At 32.6% G+C, this 17,532-nt stretch overlaps 4 protein-coding genes across 4 annotated transcripts; all 4 read left to right on the top strand.

Moving 5' to 3' along the window:
• The first annotated feature begins 214 nt into the window (after positions 1–214).
• Positions 215–1,442, top strand: LOC132917212 (uncharacterized). The gene has a single exon (XM_060977829.1). The coding sequence runs from the start codon at positions 439–441 to the stop codon at positions 1,129–1,131; it is 693 nt and encodes a 230-aa protein (XP_060833812.1). The 5' UTR covers positions 215–438; the 3' UTR covers positions 1,132–1,442.
• Positions 1,443–4,189: 2,747 nt separating this feature from the next.
• LOC132917064 (uncharacterized) lies at positions 4,190–5,634 on the top strand. The gene is given in 2 exon segments (XM_060977595.1): positions 4,190–5,056; positions 5,058–5,634. Coding segments are annotated over 2 exon segments (639 nt in total). The 5' UTR covers positions 4,190–4,615; the 3' UTR covers positions 5,256–5,634.
• Positions 5,635–6,657: 1,023 nt separating this feature from the next.
• On the top strand, positions 6,658–7,762 carry LOC132931781 (uncharacterized). The gene is given in 2 exon segments (XM_060997782.1): positions 6,658–7,220; positions 7,222–7,762. Coding segments are annotated over 2 exon segments (684 nt in total). The 5' UTR covers positions 6,658–6,912; the 3' UTR covers positions 7,598–7,762.
• Positions 7,763–9,428: 1,666 nt separating this feature from the next.
• On the top strand, positions 9,429–16,364 carry LOC132930639 (zinc finger protein Xfin-like). Its single transcript, XM_060996657.1, has 2 exons — positions 9,429–9,634; positions 12,112–16,364. The coding sequence occupies exon 2, from the start codon at positions 12,169–12,171 to the stop codon at positions 15,760–15,762; it is 3,594 nt and encodes a 1,197-aa protein (XP_060852640.1). The 5' UTR covers positions 9,429–9,634; positions 12,112–12,168; the 3' UTR covers positions 15,763–16,364.
• The last annotated feature ends 1,168 nt before the right edge of the window (positions 16,365–17,532 follow it).

Here is a 17,532-nt window from a genome sequence, read left to right as displayed (position 1 = left end):
ACTAACAACACACATAGGTTTTAATGAACGCAAATTTACAATGTTGTACTATGTTTGCAAGACGGAGACAACACTTGCAAATGTGGTATACTCTTCATGTAATTGGTGCAATAATATACTCATTGGCTAGTAGGTACAATAACCAATTCATTACAAAAGGTTATACTGATTTGTATTTATTTATTTTTCATTCGCATCGTATAAATACAACTGCAAATCGAATATCATTTTAAAGTATAATTGTATCAACATGCTTTGCTTTCACATACAATATACATAATATAGTGTTGCTATAATTTAAATTTTGAAGTTATAGTCTTATTATTTATTGATTTCTTACCTTTCTTGCCATCTGGAATCGTCCCTCACCGGAAATCTACTGCGATATTAACCGTTATCCGAACAACAATTTCAATAAATAGCGATCGAAATATCATCATGAGGTTACTCGCATTCCTCACACTGTTCGGGGTGGTGGCAGTAACATTGGTGAGCTGTGTCACCAGGTACAAGCTGGCCACCAAGGACAACCCGCAAACCAAGCAGGTTGGGGAAGTCAATCCAGTCGGCGAGGTCAGCAAAGGCTATGTGGATGTGACGTTTGCGCAGCAGGAGTGTTTGAAAGGAAATGTCGAGTCCGTACCTACCAAGCTGGTAGGTGTGGCGTACCTGAAGAGTTTGCCGCGCCAGAGTTTTAACAGTGTCACGCGGTTCAATAAAATGGATGCGGTTAAGGACGACGAGAGGGGCCACCTAGTAGCTTCCACATTCGGCGGCCCAAATGACGACCGTTGGAACTTAGTGCCGCAACATATAAGCGTGAACCGTAAGATAGCTAATATGAGTAGCATAATGGCCCGGTGGGACGAGTTCGAGAGCTATGTGACCGATCAGCTCAAGACAGAGGGAACTACGGTACGTTTCACTATCGATGTGAATTACGAGAGCAAAGGCTGCCGACCGATCAGTTTCGCGGTAAACGCCAAGTCCAGCGCAATTAAGGACACGGGTTACTGTGGCGATTTCATCAACAACCCGTACGACCGTTTCTCGGTGGACGCACTGACAAAGACCCAAATGAAACAATTGAAATGCAAGAAGCCGAGACTGCAGCGCAGACATGCAGACTAATGACAGTTCGGCGATGCAGTGACAGTGCAACTACTTTATTTTATTTTATTTTAATACTGTTTAACACCGATAAATGTATACGTTTAGTAAGTAATTTCGGTACTATGCGTGAGTTCCGAGTATAAAAATCAATATTTTTTATTATTCTTATTTTTCAATTTGATTTCTTAAATGTATTTAGGTACAATATATAAAAATACTGTTCCGTCGTTTTTTGTTCGAATAAAATGTTTAAAAAAAAAAAAATTATTATTTTATTATCACTGTTACTCTGATTATTATATACATATTATACAATTGTCACGATGTTATAGACGACAATATTATTTTCTTTTTATGTAATTAGACATAAAATGTTATCTATACGTTAGGTTACGTTGTAACTGTGTATACGTTTACAAGCTACTTCGATTACTCATAACTATCATAAATATTTAAATAGCTATTAAAACCTGTATAATCAAAATTAATTTAAGCCTATCAATTGAAATGTAAATTGTTGAAGTTTATAATTTTATAGCGTTTTAAAATTCACAAACACAATTTTTACTATAATTATAGTTTAAACTTAATATTTAATTAATTTATTTTAATTACGTAGGTAAATTAAGTCAAATGTTAAAAATGTAGAACTGAAATTATAAAATATTATACTAAAATATTTATAGTAAATGCAATGCATTATTCTAATAAATATAAATAACTAATGCAATATTTTTTATTATATCGTCTATACTCTATATAACCTTTAGAATTAATGGTCATTTTACGTCGTACTGTTATTAGTAAATCCATAGAATATAAATTACAATTGACAATATTGTTATCTTTATGATACTGTTTTTGAAAATTAACTTTTAGCGTGCAGTACTAAAAAATATAAAATAAAATGATTATTCTAGGTATCCTGTAACAATAGTTATATATTTTAAAATATAAAATATACTTTTCACAAATTTGTTTTTACGAGAACATAACAACTTTATATCTTAAAGTTACCTATATAACTATAAATGAATATTATAATAAATAATTTCAGATTTGTAATAATATTTTATCTCAATAACTCTACATGAAAACCAAAAAAATAATATTTGGTATAAATACACAATAAATTATAATTATCCAACACACTTTTTTTTTTATTTGGATATTTTCGATTTGCAATGCGAAGCAAAGAAACCAAAGACCAGTAAAGATGGGTGACAAATGTCAACCACAGAGAACTACTGGGATCATAGATGTGTTCACGGGAGTCGCAGGATATGCATCTGCAGTCTGCACCTCCTGCGATTTCAGGTGGCACCCACCACAAGTTCTTCGAATATATTATATATGTGAATAAGCATATGCGTCGTAGCCACATAGGTATAACAGAATAATATTAAGCAAACTTGCAGTTTTACTATTTGTAGCTAGTAATACATTTTGTAGTCACTGCCTTATTAGGAAGTTATTAGTGACGATTAAATGAAAAATTCGTTGTTTTCATTATGATATACCTAATGTATCTAATGGTAAATATTTCATAGGCGATGGCACTCAAATGCATCAGTCCGAAAATAATAATTATTGTACTAAACCAACTTTTGGGAAAGTCACAATATAATGTGTTCACTGTTCACCTTTCAGTATACCCTGATTACATCTCAACAATACATAACGGCGACTAGAACTTATTATTATATTTTTTATGTATACATGATTTTGACAATAACAAATATTGTTCAATATAGAGTAGGCTACAGCCCTTTAGCTTCTCTGGGTATGCATCAGACTGCACCCTCTGCGTAAAATGTCTATGGCACGCCTATGACTGAAATACTCAATAGTTACTAATGTCACCTAATACGACTGTATATTTCCGTAGCCAGATAACTATTCTTTAATTCTGTATTATATCATATAATAATAATAATAATAATAATACCTTAGTAATATTATTATGTGCAAGGTTCACAAGTCAATATGAAAATAACTTTTAATATATGTGCCGGATAGCCAGTGGCGCACATAGAATGTTTTTTGATGAAATCGTGGGGAGACAGATTATTGCAAAAATAAAGTTATGTAGATAAAATTAATTAATAGTTAATACTAATAACATATATGGTGTACAGACTACAGACGTACGTAATACACAAATATTGAAATATGTATTTTATTGTACTTATTTTGTACCTATACATTAGTTAGAAATAACATAGTGATAATCTTTTAACCGGTGTTTTTCCCATCTCAATACCTTACTAATGATCTCATTTCGATCAATTTTTACCTGTATCTCAAAGAATATTTAAAACAATTAAAACTGATTGGCGGTTCAGCCAAGGTTGTTCAGTTTTTATTTCTCAAATACCTATGTAGTTTCCGGTTTTTTTTTAACGATAATTTGTACAAAACAATATATATTTGTAATTTGTGGAGCTTATATAATATTATTATACTTGGAAAAAATTGACTTAATGTGACTTACAATTAATCAACTGATTATAGTAACTGTATATTATTATAGAAAAAAATTAACTCATTTTTTTATTGTACGATTTAAAAACAAAATTAACTTTAATTTTATTTATCTCGTCGATGTCCATCATTGTCCAATATCAAAAATCCTACTCTAATTTCTTGCATGCGCCTATGTATAATTTTAATTATTGGCAGTTGAATGTCAAATTTCATTAGATACTTAGTAATTTAAATAGATATTTACTAACATAGTAAATATATAATAAAAATAGCAATGCGTATGTTATTATTCTAATTATTATATTATTATAATATTATCACAGTTCAGTGTTCACTGATAAATGAATACGAACTTACTGTTTATTGTTTTTAACATTAATCAATGTACCTATAAATTTCATATTTAATATTATGTATTCACAACGGGATTTCCAGTCGTTAAAATATTTCAATTCATTCGAATACACCGGGAAAAAAACCCATAACGTCAACAATATATAATAATTTACCTGCAGATATTTTTGCCGCGTGATTGGCACACCAACTACCAATGTATTTCACATGAACTAGTGATTGTCGTGATTTATATACTATCGAATAGTATTCGATTTTTAGTGTTTAGTCGTTAACACAAAATATCAAATTATTCAAATTATAATTGGAACACTCAATACTCAAAATACTTTCGAATGCGCCGGACTATCGAATAATTCGATAGTAGTGTTTCGATAGTGCCCCGCGCTGCCCAACGTCAGTACGTCACTAATAATGCGATATAAATACGGCCGTGTGATGTGAGAATCATATAGTATTATAGTGTCATTGACGACTTCGTGAGGTGAACTCTAAACGAAATAAAATTTTATAGTTACCTATATTCAAGTTATTTTTTCGTCGACAAACGCATCTCCACGACATAATATTATACTTAACTAATAATACTTTTGGAAATATATTATTATAGTATAATACCACGATCGATAATATATAGGAGACGACACTCGTGACCGACGTTATGTGGCGATACAATAACGCAAATTCACAGGTGGCATTTGCCGCCATGCTGCTGTTTATTGGATCGGTGGTTGTGGACAACGTCGGGGCGTCCACCAAGTACACGCTGCTTGGCACGAACAAAATCGAAGTATCGGAGTCGAGTGTGACGTGCAAGAACGGCAAGTCCACGTCGGTGACCACCGGCGTGAAGGGCGAGTTGTACACGCTGTCGTCGACCAGGACGAATTTCTCGGGCGACAAGTGGAAGAAGCGAATGGCCGAGCTGGACAGAGAGTCGGACGACGAACAGGGGCACGTGGTGGCGTCAGTTTTCGGCGGACCCGTCGAGACATGGAACCTGGTGCCGCAGCACCGGAGCGTCAACAGGAAGATCAACGCGCAGAGCAGCTTGCTGAACCGCTGGGACGAGTTCGAGAAATGGACGCGTGAACAGTTGGGCAAAAAAAAATGGTGCACCGGTCAAGTTCACCATCAAGATCAAATACGCGACCAAAAACGGATGCAGACCCATCGGTTTCGAGATCGACGCATCCAGCAAGGCCGGCCCTGGTTTCGAGGCAAATTTCGACAACGGGCCGTACGGTTCTTTCGCTGTCACCAGCAGTGGCAGCAGACCGACCAAGAAGCAAAAGACGTGATCGAAATCGGAAGCAGACCGGACCCGAACCCTTATGTCCTGGGCCGTAAGCGATGGTTTAAACCGTGATTGATTGGTTTACGGTATCACCCATCTTTATGTATCATAATTATATTCTACTACATATTTTTTTATATTTATATAATTGAATCGACGCTAAGCATTTCAATAATATTATAATATATTAATATGAATTATACGGTAACAAATAATAAACCAATCGCGTGACAGTAATTAACATTTATAATACTAATAACACATCAAGGCTCGAGTATGGTGTTAGAATATATAATATTTTTATATAATTGCGGACTTCGAATAATAATGTATTCAGCCTTTATTTCGTCATTTATAATAAACACAACGCTGCAAAAATATTATTATGGTGTAAATATTATGTAAATGTGTTGGGTACCTACCTATTCCTGTATAATTTATTCTAGGTACGCCACTTATGGACATAATCCTGCTGATGTTGTACAAGTATGGTATTTACGATTTTCAAACAATAGCGCTTATTTGGTCTTATTTTATTTATTTATTTTTTGTCGTATCTCGTACATACAGTCGTATATATATATATATATAATATATATGTGTGTGTGTAGGCTGCAGAAGCTGTTAAAACATGCCAGATTTAGTAATTAATAATAAATTATTAATACTATTTTCTAAATACCTATAGTATATAATAATATATGATTATAATTTGTAGTGAAGTAAAGTGTAAGGTCTATCCTCTATATTCACGGTGTTCTTCATAAAGCAACTAATTCCCGCACGAGCCCAGCTTTTAAATGTAAAATTTAAAATAATAGCGTCGAGTTGTGCATTCTGCAATTGCGTACAGAATTATTTAGGTACCAAATTTAAAAACCATGATAAATGCGCGGTGCCCTTTCTGCTTTCTGTATATCGTTTTAATATACAAACACGGACATGGCCTGCTTCTATTTATATATTGAAAATATTGAATTTCAGAATAATTAATAACATGAATATTGAATATTAAAAAATTTAAAAACTATAACAATAGTTAAGTTACAAAATATTAGTATTGAAGTTATATGTAACATTATAACATTATTGTTACCAATGTATTACCATATATTATATACTATATAGTCAATATATCACCTACTCGCACAAGTACACAAGTTATGCGAATACAGAAGTAATACTTACACTAATATGTTAACTAGTTAACTCTAGCATTATAGACTATAGTAGGTATATTAGTATATTTTATACCTATTGTATAATGACTATTGTGTGACATTCCTCAAGTCTAAACCCAAGTTGTAAACCGTAATCGGATATTAAACATCAAACTATAACCAATATGTAAATACAGTTTTGAAACATTTATGAAAAATGTAAATAATTGTAGATAACTTTGTTTATTTATTTTTTATTCGCATCGTGACTCCAAATCGAAAATCATTTTAAAGTTTAATCTTATCGTTGTGTTTGGCTTACACGCATATAGTGTTGCTAGAATTTGTAGTCGTCGTCTAATTATTTATCGGTTTCTTACCATCTTATATCGCCCTGTACCGAAAATCCACTGTGATACCGACCGTCCATAGAACAACAACAACAGAAAAAAGTAACAAATAACAATAACTGTGATATACAGCGATCGGCATATCATCATCATGAGATTACTCGCAATCCTCACGCTGTTTGGGGCGGCGGCGGTGACGTTGGTGAGCTGCGTCACCAGGTACAAACTGTCCACCAAGGACAACCCGCAGAAAAAACCAATCGGCCAAGTCAACCCAGTCGGCGAGGTCAGTGAGGGCTACGTGGATGTGACGTTTACGCAGCAGAAGTGTTTGAGCGGAAAATTCGAGTCCGTGCCTGTCAAGCTGGTAGGTGTGGGAAACGAGAGTGGCTTACCGCACAAGGATTTCAATAGTTTCACCTTTCACGCGATTCAACAAAATGGATGGGGTAAAGGGTGACGAGAGAGGCCACCTGGTAGCTTCCACTTTGGGCGGTCCAAATGACGACAGTTGGAACATGGTGCTGCAACACATGAGCGTGAACCGAAAGATAGCCAATATAAGCAACATATTTGCCCGGTGGGACGAGTTCGAGAAGTATGTAATCAAGCATATCGAAGACCCGTATAATAGCACCATTATATCGGTACATTTTACAATCGATGTAAATTACGAGAACGACAAAGGCTGTCGAGAGGTTGACGCCAAGTCCAACAACATTTCCGACACGGGCTTCTGGGGCAAATTTTTTAACAACCCGGGCGGCAATTTTGGTGTAGTCGCGCAGACGAAGGCCCAAAGGGAAGAAATGGAACGCAAGAAACCGAGACTATAGCGCAGCCAAGCAGATTAATGACAGTTCCGCGATGCAGTAACAGAATAACTACTTTATTTTAATACTGTCTAACGCCGATAACTTTATCTTTTAATTGAAGCGTAAATTCTTCACATTTATAATTTTATAGCGTTTTATAATTAACAAACATATTTTTACTATAAACTTGATTTTCAGTTGATTCTATTTTTTGATTACGTAGGTTCATTAAGTAAAATGTTAAAAATGTAGAACTGGAATTATAAAATATTGTAATTTTATTTTATAATATTAATTATCAACAAAAATATAGAGTTGATTGTGATATCCACACGATCACGCAAATCGTCAAAGAGAACTATTAAGTAGTACAGGCGTATCGAAGTAATGAAGTACTTATACTGAAATATTTATAGTTAGTACATCAAACAACAATTATTGTACTAAACCAACTTTTGGAAAAGACACCAGATAGTGTGTTCACCTCCTTATATTGTGATTGTATCTCAACGATACATAATGGCGGCGCTTTGAACTTAAATTATTTTGTAACCAATCGACATATTTAATTAATTTAATATTTTATTTATTATTAATTATACATGATCTTGTTTTAATTGGTTATTATCATCCATTAGGTACCTGCATAAAATCTGAAGTTATGGTGTGGCTAATAATATTTTTAGTTCATATAAGATATCAATTTAAAATCAAGACGAATTTGAAAATAACAAAAATTGTTCAATAAAATGGCCTAAAGTCTTTTAGCTCCTCTGGGTACGCACCAAGCTGCACCCTCTGCCCAAAAAGTCTATGACTTCAGACTTGCCAATGAATGGAATACTCGATAGTTACTTATGCCTTATGGCACCTAATACGACTGACTGTATATAGCCGTAGCCAGTTAAGTATTCTGTAATTTTATAATATATTATATTATATTATAACAATAATACCTTAGTAATATTATTATGTGCAAGGTTCATAAGTTTATTATCATAATATATTATGTCGGTATCTACCGAATAATCATTGGCGCACATAGAATGTGGAGAAACAGATTATTACAAAAATATTGAGTTATATAGATAAAAATATAAAATTAATTAATAGTTAATACTATAAACTTATAACTAATATAACTTATAAACAAATGCATATACGTAGGCAAATATACAGATACGTATTTATATTTGTATTTTGTACTTATACATTAGCTAGAAATAATATAATAATTACCTTTTAACTGATGTTTTTCCCATCCAATACCTTATTGTTGAATGTTTGGTTGATCTCATTTCTCAATTTTTATCTTATCAAGTGTATCACGAATTCACGAAGAATATTTAAAACTAATTGACGGTTTAGTTAAGGTTGTTCAATTTTTAATTCTCAAACTAACCTATGTATTTTCCGGTTTTTTTTTAACGATTATTTGTAAAAACAAAAAATTATATTTTAAATTCACTGTGTTTATATATCATATATTTGGAAAATTACCGTCTATATGTGACTACAATTAAATACTAACTGATTAGTAATTGTATAATATCTAAATAAATTATTTATATTTATGTCCAACATTAATAACTTCTGGAGACCAAATGTTTTAATGATTGACGCCTGACGGCATGAAACGTCAATCGACTTGATGTTTTGTTGGGGACGAAACGGCCGCTTACCCTAACCATTGTCAATTATTTTAACTGTTTATTCCCGGTCAACACTTTTAAAATTTGCGTATATACCAAGTGATACCATACACCGTATTTGTCAGTAACCGTTCAATTGTGGCTACTATCAGTTTATCTCTAATGATAATAAACTGTTGATAAGGTATAATAATTGTATATAAAAAAAGTTGTATTTGTTTTAATATTTTACAAAAGTACTTATTGATTAATTGTTGACAAAATAATGCTAGTATTTTGTTTGTTTCTTTTTTTTAAACAAAAATAATAATAAAATGCTCAATATTACTTATTTTTGGCCACCAATATTGTCCTCCGTAGTATTAGAAATGTTTTCCTAGTGAAATCAATCAGCTATCAGATTCAAGTAAATATTTTTAATAAGTTCTTATTTTAATTATGATAATATGTCAATTATACAAAACAACAATTCTAATCTGTTGTTATATTTAATTCATATTGATTTTTATTAAATTGTAATCTCTCTTGTATTTCTGGAATTAAACCTAGAATTAAGTTGGATTAATGCAATTTCTATTAATTGATCTAAAATTGGCAATCAAAACTCATGTATTTATATTTGTAAATATTGAAAAATAAAACTAGTTACAGATAGATATTTGTTTATTTTTCATTACAAATCTATTTATATTATAGAATTAATTTATTCACTGATAGTCAATTATGTGTACAAATTATTATTTATCTTTATGATACCATTAAATAGCTTAGTGTTGAAAAAGAATATTTATAAAAGTTAAAAATTGTATAATAATAACTAATAAGTTAATTATCATCATGATTTAACATGATTTCACCTTCATCTATGCAAGTATACCTATAATTATATTACATTAACATATTACTCATATAAATTCAATTTTAAATTTTGATGCAAATTTTTATGTACACATTTAAATTTAATTTCTGTATTATATTTATTTTATCGGTTGTTATTTTATATCAAAGTTTGTTGAAACGATTAGATCAAACCATCTTTTATTATTAATTTTACATTTTTTTTTTTTAAACGTGTTATTATAGTCAATGCTTGAATAAAAAATATTTTTGTGTACCCTTTCTAATTATATCCTATCAATAAGACATTTAAATCTTCAAGTACACATAATATCTCTATATCATCCTCTTTTTAATTTTTTCTTCAAGCACTGATTGTAATATAATATTTATTATTAATTTAGAATAAATACTTAGTAAATACTTTTAGGTAGATTAGGTTAATATTATTTATTTTTTTTTATAATTTCTTTCATTAAAATACAATTTATTAATAGTACCTATAAATCCATTACCAAATTAGTTGAAAATTAAAATACATAGACGTGCCCAGGGCTTCAGGTTATGTGCAATAAACTATTTTACCAACACATTTCTTCTTACTAATGGTCAAAAAAAGTATTTTAAGTTTCATATTATTGCTACTTGCTCTGATATTCTATAACAATATAGCAAGATACCAATACTTAGGCAACACATTCCAGAATATGATACCATATTATAAATATGAAATGAGAAGTTCATACCCATTAAAATCAATAATGAATGGGTAATAAATAATAATAATATAATATTTTATTTTTATTAGTAGAATTTATTATTGTATATATTTATTTTATGTCAGAAGTTACCAAATGGTGGCCTGCGGATAAACTTGATATGGCCTGCAAACAAAAATTTTATTATTTAAATTATTACTTTTGATAGTGACATAGTAGATATTTTTACTAGTTTTCAATTTTTTTACTTTACCTTCACTCTCTTAGGATAAAAATGTATATTCAATTTTGATGTTTTAGATTTTGAAATCTTTCTGAATTCCTATAGTCATAGTGGCTCTTCTAAAATATTTATTGGTGAACCCTGGATCATATTATATGGGTAAAGTAATTTTTAATACCTATATATTTATTAAATATTGTTTAAAAAGATAAAGATAAATTTATTGACAAAAATAAACAACAATTATAAAAATATTACTAACATCATAATTTGTACAATATTAATAGGAATATTAATAACTAAAAAAATGAAATACAAATATAAGATTAATTGGTCCAATTCATCACCGAGATAATACTTCTTTGATGAAATTGTAGGTTCTAAATTCAAATTAAATAAATTAAATATAATTGATAGTTGTTATGCCATTTACATGTTGATTACAAAATATATTTATTTTTTTTTGTATCTAGTAAAAAAATCTAGAAATACAATAAAAATACTTTATAATTTAATGTGATAAAGATAGCCAAGTATTATCTTTTTATAACATACTTAATTTTATATTTAAATTTTTCATCTAGGTTAATTACTATATACAAATTATTGATATTATGTTTGAATAATATAATGTAATAATTCAAAGAAATAGTATTAATTATCAAGTATAATGTATATATATAAATTGAGACAGCCTATTTGAGTCAATAGGCGAATAAGCCCATTAACCTTGCTTGAGTCTAAGAAGTGGCGACTAACTTAACCTAACCTGAAGCCTACTGTATTATTATAACTTATTCTGTGATATAATTATTATAACATTAAAAGATTAGCCTCATCACTACAATGTTATCAAGTATTGTACAGTGGCCTAGATTGAGCTTGACTGATTCTTTCAAATGTAACGGTATCAGTCAGAGGCAGCTGGAGCACACCCTGATACCCTCATACGCACGTCTATGTTTAAATGCTATTTATTTAGTTACTTAATGTGGTGTTCTATAAGCATAGGTTTTGAAATCTGATGGTAATTGGTAATATAATTTTATCAAACTTGATATATAAATAAAATATCATTATTTTATAATAGTTTTATTATTTTAGGTTTTTGAATAAAGAGGATCAATTCGGTGGTCAAAATAAATACTGCTTACAAACAAAATGACAGAACACCTAGCAAAAACATCAGTGGTTGAAAATGTATCTTATCAAAATGCAATTAAGTCCAGACATATTGAAATGGATAAAACTGAAATAGAAACTAATTTTCCAGTAGAATATATATGCTATAAATGTAATACTGTATTCTACAAACGAACACACATAGAGAAACATCTAAAATTATCATTTTGTGATGGGAAATGTTTAGATACTGATAAAGTAGTTCCTATAATCAAGAAATTACCAGGTTTATTAAAAAATGAATCTCATTTTCAATATAAACATCACCAATGTGAACTTTGTTCAAAATCTTTTACAAACAAGAAAAAATTAATTCAACATATTCAGACACATAGTGGGGTAAAACCATTTCGTTGTGAAACTTGCTATAGAGGTTTTTCTAATTCTTACAGTTTGAAAAGTCATGAAAAAACTCATACTGGCGTAAAACCTTATAGATGTGATATTTGTCAAAAAGCCTTTTCTCATTCACATATTTTAATAAACCATAAAAGAACTCACTCCGGAGAGAAACCATTTAAATGTGAATTTTGTCAAAAATGTTTTGCTACATCTGGAACGTTAGTGGCACATACACGTACACATACTGGTGAACAGCCATATAAATGTGATATATGTCAAAAAATGTTCTCCTTATCAAGCAGTTTAAATGCTCACAAAAGAACACATACAGGTGACAAACCTCACAAATGTATTTTTTGTTCAAAAGCTTTTGTAAAGAGTGGTGACTTAGAGCGGCATTTGCGAACTCATACAGGTGTAAAACCGTTTCATTGCGATTTGTGCGATAAATCTTTTACACAGTCGTCTGGCTTGATCATTCATAAAAGAAACCACACTGGCGAAAGACCATTTGCATGCGATACATGCGACCGGTCATTTACCAATTCAGCTAGTTTAATAGCACATAAGCGAACTCATACAGGAGAAATACCTCATATGCCTCTACATGTCCTAAATGTTCAACAGATTTCTAATACTCAAAACACTATGCAGAAAAATATTTTTTCAGAAATACCTACAACAATTACAACAGGTTTATGGGACACTAGTGTTCCAACACCATCAGTTGGAGATTTTAGTTACAGTTGGTCAAATTGGTTTCAAAGTGAAACGGATCCTAATAACACTAAAGATCCAATTCAATGTCCGAATGAACTTTCGGTACCATTTATGCAGCCCGTGTATAATGGGAGAGAAAACATTAGTAGTATGAATACAATAAACAGTGTAAGTATTTCATTGGAGAATAATGTTGTACCCATCAAAAGACCCGAAGGCCGGTGGTTAGATTGTGATGTATGCCATAAGACTTTTCCTTATTCATCTAGACATAAATTGATTGAACACCAACGGACACATACCCGTGAAAAACCATTTAAATGCTACATATGTCAAAAATCATTTTCTTTATCTAGTACTTTGATTGTGCACAAAAGAATGCATACGGGAGAAAGGCCATTTAAATGTGATTTATGTCCAAAAGCATTTGCCCAAAAATCAAAGCTAAATATACATAAAAGAATTCACACTGGTGTAAAACCATTTCATTGTAATTTATGTCAAAAAACATTTGCCCATTCTTCAAATTTGTCAGACCATAAGAAAACCCACACCCAAGAAAGACCGTATAAATGCGATATTTGCCACAAGTTGTTCACGCTGGCTAACAGTTTACGGAAACATAAAATATTACACTCCGGTTACAAACCATATGTATGTGAAGTCTGCCAAAAAGCATTTGCCAAAAAAGCTAGTTTAGATCGTCACAAGGGTACACATGATGGTGTACCGCAATGGACAAAACCATTTACAAACGGCCTTAAAGAAAAGCGAATGAATAACATTGATAAGCCTTTTAAATGTCATATTTGTTTTAAGTCGTTTGCTAGTGTAAATGGAATGACTAGACATACAGCTAAACATAATGGACAAGATCAATTTCTATGTGAAATTTGTAACAAGACTTTCACGGGTTTGTCAGTACTAGCCAGACACAAACGAATACACACAGGTGAAAAACCATTTCAGTGTGACTATTGTCCTAAGGCTTTCGCTTATTCATCAATACTAGTATCTCACCGACGCACTCATACTGGAGAAAAACCTTACCAGTGTGATCTTTGTCCCAAAGCGTACACTCAATCCTCTAGTTTAATAGTTCATAAGCGAACACATTGGAACAATCATCAGCCAATTAACTCAATCGAACATCCAACGACTGAACCACTAGCTCAACCAGGGACGACAAATCAATACGAATTACCAAATACATCGGAGGCCGATGACTACACTGACAATTGGTCGGGCTGGTATCCTAGCGAGCCTGATATATCTCTTGTCACAAATGAACTAGCCACCGAAGAGCCGCCTATACAAAACACAGTAGCTCACTTTCCCGCTCAAACCGTAACCAACAACCAAAATGAGAAAATAGACATAAACATGTTGCCGCAAAAATTCAAGTGCGCCAAGTGCAAAGAAGCTTATGACGAGAGCTTTATGTTATTGAAACACATTAGAGAAGTGCACAGGTCTAGCGCAGTCAAAGTGAAAAAGACGTCCGCGTTAAAAAGCAACGACGTGGTCAAGCAGAAAAAGAAACGTGGCGAACGTCAACGACTGGAATGCGATATTTGCCAACGGCCGTTCAACGACTCGTACAAACTGAAAGTGCACCGGAGAACACATACTCGGGAGAAGCCGTTCAAATGTGACACGTGTGACAAGTCGTTCATCGACTCGTGCAACCTCAAGGAACACCAGAAGGTGCACACCGGCGAGAAGCTATTCGAGTGCGACATATGTCAGAAGACGTTTTTGCAGCTGGGCACGTTGACAACGCACCGACGCACGCACACTGGCGAAAAGCCGTACACCTGTGACGTGTGCCACATGACTTTCGCGTTGCTCAGTAGCATGAAGACGCACAAGCGGCGGGCACACACCGGTGAGAAGCCGCATAAGTGCGATTTCTGCCAAAAGGCGTTCGTCAAGCGCAACGACATGGTCCGTCACCGGAGGACGCACACGGGCGAACGGCCGTTCGTGTGCGACATTTGCTGTCAGTCGTTCACCCAATCGTACGTGCTGGTACTTCACAAGAGAAACCATCATTCGGGCGATGGGGCCGGGGCCGGGGCGAACAAGCGCCCGATCGCGCCGCCCCGAGACAAACCGTTCAAGTGCGGCGCCTGCCACAAATCGTTCGCCAGCCAGTCGACGTTGAACACGCACAACCGAACGCACACGGGCGAGAAACCATACCATTGCGGCGAGTGCAGCAAATCGTTCACGCAATCGTCGGGCCTCGTGGCCCATAAGGCCGCACACCACGCGGCGGACAAGTCGTTCGGACACGCGTACGCGCCCGACACCAGCAGTAGCGGACCTCAGTACGCCGCGGTTCCGGACGTCCACCTCCACAGGATACCTCAGTACGCGGGCGACAGGCCGTGCGAGTGTGCCGTGTGCCAGTCGTCGTTTGGCCAGCCCATTACCGTCATGAACGAGCACTTCAACCAACCAGTCGTCGCCACTGTGATGTCTGACAGCAACTTGTATTACGGTTAGGATCCATTTCACACGGCTATATGGCCCGATCCGGCGAGAGTACCCGGGATGATATTATATATATCAGCTACAGATTTCGGTCGACACTTTTGAAAATAAAATATGTTAACCAAGTACATGTGAAACGAGTCTTGCTGGGGGGGGGGCGAATATTGAAGTATAAGATATCTGTAGTCACGAGGCGCAGCGGCCGAGCTTGTGTGTGTGGTGTCTTAGTAAAACAGATGAGTTTTTCAATACTTATTACATTATTATTTATTTTCATAACTGCCATCAGATCATGTTTAAAATTAGAATAAGTTATTTTAAAAAAATAATACGATGATAAAGAGACCGTTTTAGAATCGAAGACTGTATTTTAAAGAATTAACGTAATTTTCTCTCATGTATATTGTTCACAAATCTTATTTATTTTATAATATATATCTTTTTATACATATTATGTTATCATAATATTATACTGATATACCCAGTTATAGCATATGATATAATATATATGTACCTTTATATTTTATATACCTTCATTGTACACTATACTCATAATATATTTAAAATGTTTTTTACAAATAAATTTAATAAATATATATTATATTTATATATTACTTATACATGTTTTCAATTTGTTCTACTTTATTTTCGATCTATAGATTATTTTCTTAATAAATACACAATCAATATAGGCAACTAATAATTATTTGTCTCTATTTTACAAACGTACAACGTAGGCATCAGCTAATTCGCATTCAACCCGTTCAGGAGAACCACATTTGTGTTACAGCTTTAATATTGAAGCGAATTAGCTTCTTATCAAACTTATTAAACTTGATCTCTGTTTATATGCTGGATTTTTAAAATATATTATAATCTTTAAACTAATTATAATTCATCAGTGAACATTTTACGATTTTAAAACGCTCATACCTCGCTGAAAAATTAAAAAAATTGTTAATTTCTAATGATTAACAACTTTTATCATTATTTATTAGTAAGGAATAGGAATAATGGGATTTGAAGCATTTGCATACTTGTCTTGCAGTCATAATAATAGCAGAGTACGAAACAAATAGGTATATGTTTCATGCTTTCATAAAGCTAGTTTTGAAATTTGATTTTGTATATAAATGCATATTGAGTGCTTTTTGTTTTTAGGGCCCAAACATTATCATATTTTACATTATACAATGATAAATAAACATTTCTTTTTATTTCAAAATTAATATATCAATGACTATAACCGTTGATTATAAATACTAGTACCTATTTATAATCAATGCTATAGCCTATAACTAATTAAATCTGAGCAGCTTTAGCTGCGATTTTCCTGGATCAAATTTTACTCCCAGTCCGCCCCTATAATCATATTTCGAGTAGGTCTACTTGTAAGGTATTAAACATTTAAACTTGGAAAATATTAGTCAATAGTTATGTTTTACAAGTTTTCAACACTTTTATTTACATGGTCATGTTTCTATCTTACATAGTCGCATTTACATTATTGATTATATCATATCTCGATATCTCAATACCTGTACAGTGTACATGTATTGACGTAAATAATATGTAGTCACCGCTAGCGTTAGTGGTGAATCAAATAATTCAAATATCATAATATCAATAGACAATTAATTTTGAATGGAACCTATTTAAAATAAAAAAACTTCCCAAAACAAATAGTGAAAATACTATAACTATAAGGTTATATCCGCTATCTACGATGACAAAAAAAAAAACGAATATATTACCTATATTTTTATATTGGATATTTAGATG

The sequence above is a fragment of the Rhopalosiphum padi genome, chromosome 1, assembly GCF_020882245.1.
Source record: "Rhopalosiphum padi isolate XX-2018 chromosome 1, ASM2088224v1, whole genome shotgun sequence".
In the NCBI taxonomy this organism is placed as follows: Eukaryota; Metazoa; Arthropoda; class Insecta; order Hemiptera; family Aphididae; genus Rhopalosiphum; species Rhopalosiphum padi.
This window is presented reverse-complemented; position numbering and strand designations above follow the sequence as displayed.

What these genes read in the sequence shown, in the direction of transcription:
- LOC132917212 (XM_060977829.1), top strand. Translation starts at nt 439, where the DNA reads ATGAGGTTACTCGCATTCCTCACACTGTTCGGGGTGGTGGCAGTAACA.
- LOC132930639 (XM_060996657.1), top strand. Translation starts at nt 12,169, where the DNA reads ATGACAGAACACCTAGCAAAAACATCAGTGGTTGAAAATGTATCTTAT.